This window comes from Hakea prostrata, chromosome 2 (assembly GCF_041222555.1).
Source record: "Hakea prostrata isolate BN-2017 chromosome 2, UWA_Hpros_2, whole genome shotgun sequence".
Classification (NCBI taxonomy): Eukaryota; Viridiplantae; Streptophyta; class Magnoliopsida; order Proteales; family Proteaceae; genus Hakea; species Hakea prostrata.
Genome location: NC_142601.1, coordinates 37,111,865 through 37,117,491, shown reverse-complemented (window position 1 = coordinate 37,117,491; position 5,627 = coordinate 37,111,865). Strand labels below are relative to the sequence as shown.

General features: G+C 42.2%; 1 protein-coding gene across 1 annotated transcript; it reads right to left on the bottom strand.

Annotated features, from left to right (window-relative positions):
- Positions 1-513: 513 nt before the first annotated feature.
- On the bottom strand, positions 514-1,062 carry LOC149024288 (uncharacterized). Its single transcript, XM_089143449.1, has one exon. The coding sequence runs from the start codon at positions 1,060-1,062 to the stop codon at positions 514-516; it is 549 nt and encodes a 182-aa protein (XP_088999575.1).
- Positions 1,063-5,627: the final 4,565 nt, after the last annotated feature.

Below are 5,627 nucleotides of genomic sequence, written 5' to 3'. Positions count from 1 at the left end.
CACGATCGGTCATGAAAGCGGTTTTCTTTTCATCCTCCTGATTCATGAGGATCTGGTTGTACCCCGAGTATGCATCCATGAAACTTAACGTTTTATTAAAAGATCTATACGGGGCAGCGGATATCAGTCTTTTGGGCAAGCCTTGTTGAGATCTGTGTAATTTATACACATTCTCCATTTTCCATTCGCCTTCTTTACCATCACCACATTGGCCAGCCAGGTTGGACATTCAATGGGTTCAATGAACCCTGAATTCTTCAGCTTTTCAACTTTGCCCCTGATGGCCTCGTGCTTTTTGATCGAGAAGTTTCTCCTCTTCTGGATAATTGGTTTTACCTTTGGATCTATCCAAAGCTTGTGCTCTGCTACTTGACGATCTATTCCTGACATATCCTTCGCAGACCATGCGAACACATCTCTGTTTTCCCGAAGGAATAGCTTCAGTTCTATTTTGAACTCTTCCATTTGCTCGAATCCAATATAAGTAGTTCTTTTTTCATTGTCGGGATCCAGCTAGATTCGTTCCAACTTTTCTACTGGCTCGGGTCTCTGCATTTCTGCCTCATTCCGATCGTCACGTACTTCTATTGGCAATGTCGTGGCCTTCTTCGGGCCTTCTTTGTCTTTTAGATATGCCACATAGCATTGTCGGGAGATTTTTTGGTTAGATGAGACCTTGCCGATTCCCATACTAGTTGGGAATTTTATCTTCAAGTGCTTAGTTGAAACTACAGCACCTAACTTTGTTAAAGACGGCTTGCCTAGAATGACGTTATAAGCTGGAAGTTCCCGAACCACCAGGAAGCTCACCCGAATTGTAGCTTCTTTGGGGAAGTTTCCAACTGACAGATCCAGTTGTACTGATCCTTCAGCTATAGCCAATGACCGAGCAAAACCATAAAGATGTGTCGATGACGGCTCCATTAGATCTTCCTCGATTTTAAGCTTTTGATAAGCTTCATAAGACAAAAGGTCTACAGCAGATCCTGTGTCAACTAGCACTCTATGTACTTCTCGGCGGGCAATCTCCACCTTAATGACTATGGCGTCATCATGAGGCATGCAGACGCCTCTTTCATCTTCTTCATCGAAGGTGATCGAACCCTCACCATTCGGTCTTTTTCGCTTCCGCGTTTCTCTAGTTCCAATGAACTTAGATTTGGCCTTCAGCTTTCAGAGCGACTCAGGCTCGGGTCCCCCGAATATTGTCACTATTGGTGATCGGGTGGCATCGATCACTTCCTTGCCCTTCTTAGACTTAGGATCTTCGGTTCGCCGCTCCTGACTTACCGAACGCTCCCTTTTCTCTCCAGTTGCTCGCGATTCTCCTTGTCTTCCCTTGATGAAACTGGAAAGGTGACCTTGAGATATCAATCTCTCGATATCGGCCTTTAGATGTCTACAATCATTGGTATAGTGACCGTAATCTTTATGAAAACGGCAATACCTTTCCATATTTCGCTCCCCGGGTTTTGCTGGAACCTTTGGTGGCCATTTTAGGATATTTTTTCCTTTTATGATATTCAAGATCTCTGACCGGGGGGTATTCAAGGGTGTATACTCGCTCTGATCAGGAGACCTCTGTCGCCACGCTGTACGAGGCCTTCCAACTCGATCTCAAGCTTGTTGTTTGGGCTTTTGCTTTTTCTCGGGAGCTTTCTGCTCTTTTGTAGAGGCCTTCGTGTCTCCTTGATGCGCATCCAGAATTTCTGTTGCCTCCTCCTACTTTTGACACCTTTGTATCAGTTCAACATAGGTGGTGGGCATATCTTGGAGTAATAACTCCAAGAGTCTCCATTGGTGAGTCCCAGTGAACAAAGCAGATTTAGCTACCTGTTCATCTAAATTCTCGATTTCCATTGTGTTGAATTTTTTCAGGTATTCCCAAATTGATTCGCTTTTCCCTTGCCTAATGGTAAACAAGGTTTCCTCGGTCTTCTTGATCTGAATTCCGCTTTGGAATCGACCGAAGAATTTTCATGCCAACTCCTCAAAATCTATGATTCTTCCTGAGGGAAGATTCAAGAACCATTTTTGTGATGCTCCGGTTAATGATGAACCGAACACCCTGCAAAGGATTTCATCTGAGTTACCATCCATAGCCATTGTTTGCTGGTAATAACTTACGTGTGCGATTGGATCTCCCGAACCGTCGAACGAAGAAAAAGTAGGTAACCGGAAATTTTAAGGAAATTGATATCCGGCTATGGCTTCAGCGAACAGGGTCTTCCTAATGACCAAATATTTATCATCAGTCATTTTTCCTCTAGCCAATTGCCTGAGCCTCTGATTAATATTAGCCAGCTCTTGGCCAATACGCACTGATTGTCAACCCGTGATACATGCATTTTTTGTCCCGAACCATATGCCTGGAGGTTGGGGAATGAGTTCGCACTCCAACACCCAACCTTATCGTTGAATGAGTTGTGCTTCCTTGCAGTTGTATAACTCGATCATCTCTTCTAGGGAGTTCCCTAGTTCTTCTTGATTCTCCACCTTGTGTCACATCCATCCAGCCGGTACCCCATCGGGCATACCCAGGTATGTGATCCATAGTCCTGAAGATCAAGTATTGAGCAACCATGCCTCCCACATACGCGATAACACAATCATGAACGATAATAATCATGGTTTAAGCATATAATAAATAATCATGAATAAGATAAAACAGGTAATCAGAGTGCGGAATAAAGATGATACCAAGATATATATATAGAATCCAAAGGAGAGAGAGAGTGATCAAAAGTCACTTCTTCATACGGCAATGGAAAGTAGCAAAATCAAGTTAAGTTTACAAATCCCATCAAAAGAGTATATCCAAGAAAGTTAAATTACAGATCCGATTTTAAAGGAGAATCCAAAATGTAACATTAAATAAATGTTTCATCAGTCACATAAAACACATCCTCATAGGTGTAGATATCTGTAGTCCAGTACAGCTGCTCCAACACCAGTGTTGGGCTAATCCGGGTGTGCAGCATAGTCCTCTTCGGTACCCTCACAATAATCTTCATAGTAGCCACTACCTTGAGGGTAGTGTGGCTCATCATAGGGTGCTTCGAAGGACGTGCCATCAGACTCTTCAAAACCTATAGGATAGTCTAACAAAGCAAATGCACGGAAAGGAATGAGTTCAAAGGAACTCAGCAAGGCAGTTAATCCATAATACATAAACCATATGATTCAAGTCATAACATGATGCAAATGATATGAGACAGATGATGCAATTATGATTCTAACTCTACATATGCTAGTCTCTATGGTAGACATGCTTTAAGCCATAGCACCATACTTCCTTGGGTAGGTCTCAAATCACTCTTCCCTCAACCATCCAAGTATCTTGGGTTCTCCGGTGTGAATTGGGTCCTGCATCCATCTCGGACAATTCCATGGCTAGGGTTTCGGTCACCACTCTCTCACATCACCATTGGTATAAGTATTAGCGCATGTCACGGTAAAGCCTAGCCCAATGCAAGTCATCTACTCAGTTATACCATGTCAGATCCAGATACGTCCATTCCTCACCCCAGGCGATCCTTTCCGGTATCCTTCACACTAGAGTCATGGATATTACTCACCGGACTCATCAACCCCATTGGTCATCCACAAATAGTAGATGGGAAGCTCTCACGTCCCCTCACTCACTGATCTTCGAGCGCCCGTGAGCCCAAGTCTGACTATTTGCAACCCTACCAACAATGGCCCCTTTCGGGTATCCGTAATATGATCTATGTCCACTTACGGGTTGGTTACTGGTCTTGAGTGCCCATCAAACCATACTCTACCATGGGTCGTTCGGTCTCAATACCCTTCCGATTCGGGTCTGATATGACAAGGACATCCTAGTCATACACCTAAACAAGTCCTTTATATGTCATCCAATAATCCGGGAAAGCGTCGATGGACACCTTCGGAGAACATCCCATACTATTCCCTCCGATGTCCAAGGACAGAAATGTCAATAGGACATTCCTCAATCCCAAATTATACTTATCCAATCACATTCTCAATTCATCATGTCACTCATACATGATACATCATCATATTGGAAATCATATCATAACATCGCATAATTCAAGTGTAATGTAAATAACAATAATTAAATAGACATGATGTACAAGAGTACTTAAACATTTTATTGCTATTAAAAGACAACTACAGTAGTCGTATAATGTCTAAATAAAATTTATAAGAAAAGCATATCAAGTTGCCAATCATCATTGAATAAGCACATAGTCCATGTCATATGGGTATAGCTATCCTTACCTTAATTGAATCTGGAATAATAGCAAATACCACTTAGGATAGTCCCCAACTTAGTGCTTGAACCCTAGATAACATATAAGTAACATTAGAGAAGGAAACAATCAAATCAGAGATCAAATGAAGCGAAACGAGCAAGAGTTGTGTTGCTGTTTTCCCTTGGTCGACTGATTGGTCAACTGACCAGTCGACCAAGAGGATCAAGAACGGGTAGCATAGGGAAATTGGGCTCGAAACTGATCTTCCGGGTCTCGGATCGATCTAAAATTTTGAGGTAATGATCCTAGCAATATAGGGACACTACACAATGAAAATTATCAAGATCCAACTGTCCAATTAGGAATACCCAAATTGAAACCCTATGTTCTATATGATAACATCAAGAATTGAATTGGGATTGTTGCAATGGCAAGGAATGATGGGGAATCAGCTAAAGAAATGATAAGAACTATACTACAATCATAAACCAATAGTAAATCAGACCTAGCATACATCTATACATCAGTTTAGCTCAATAAGACAAGTTGGAATGACAAGAATCATGGAAATGCAATGCTATTGATTGTATTGAATGCATAGCATAGCAACAATGAGAAGAAATTAATGGAGTTGAAAGGGAAACACATGGCTAAGTGTTTGCAAGGTTGCAGCACTTCAACCATGGTCTCAATAGTGAGAATGGGTGGAGGAAAGAGTAGATTAGAGGATGAGAGAGAGGAATCCTACCTTGAGGAAGTGAATGAAGAGGGAATGCAATGATCGAGACCAAGATCCTTCACCAACTTCAAGAGAGGGCTTTGGGAAGCTCACTATTCGTGCTCTGGAGTGCCAATGATTAGGTTAGGCTTCTATTCACGAGTTCCCAAAAAGTAGGGTTAAAATAATGGAGAATTTTGTAATTTTTGAATTTACTATTCTGTTGGTCGACCGGCCGACCAAGCAGTCGACCAAGCCTAAACAACAACTCCAGTCAGGGAAATGGAAGGCCATACTGATCCAAATTCAGTTGGGTTTTCTCCTACAAGTCAATCAACAAGTCTAGAATAGATAAATACCTTCGAAACGAGATCGGAAGTGTAATATCCAGCCCTATTCTAAGCTTGACCCTGACCCGGATCCACTGTTGTATTCAGGTCTGAGGACCCGAAGCGGTGGAATAAGAGATTTATGGACCATTCTGATTGATGATCATGATTCGGAGACCGAGCCCATGGACATTGACAATGATACCCCTTGCTTAAATGCATTGTCAGTGTTTAAGGAAAGTCTGCGCATTGGAGAAGATTAATATGGTTGATGTACCAAATGACCTCCTGTGCACAATCCGAAGGTATTCCCCAAAACTAGACTTCTTGATTGAATTG

What these genes read in the sequence shown, in the direction of transcription:
- LOC149024288 (XM_089143449.1), bottom strand. Translation starts at nt 1,062, where the DNA reads ATGCCTCATGATGACGCCATAGTCATTAAGGTGGAGATTGCCCGCCGA.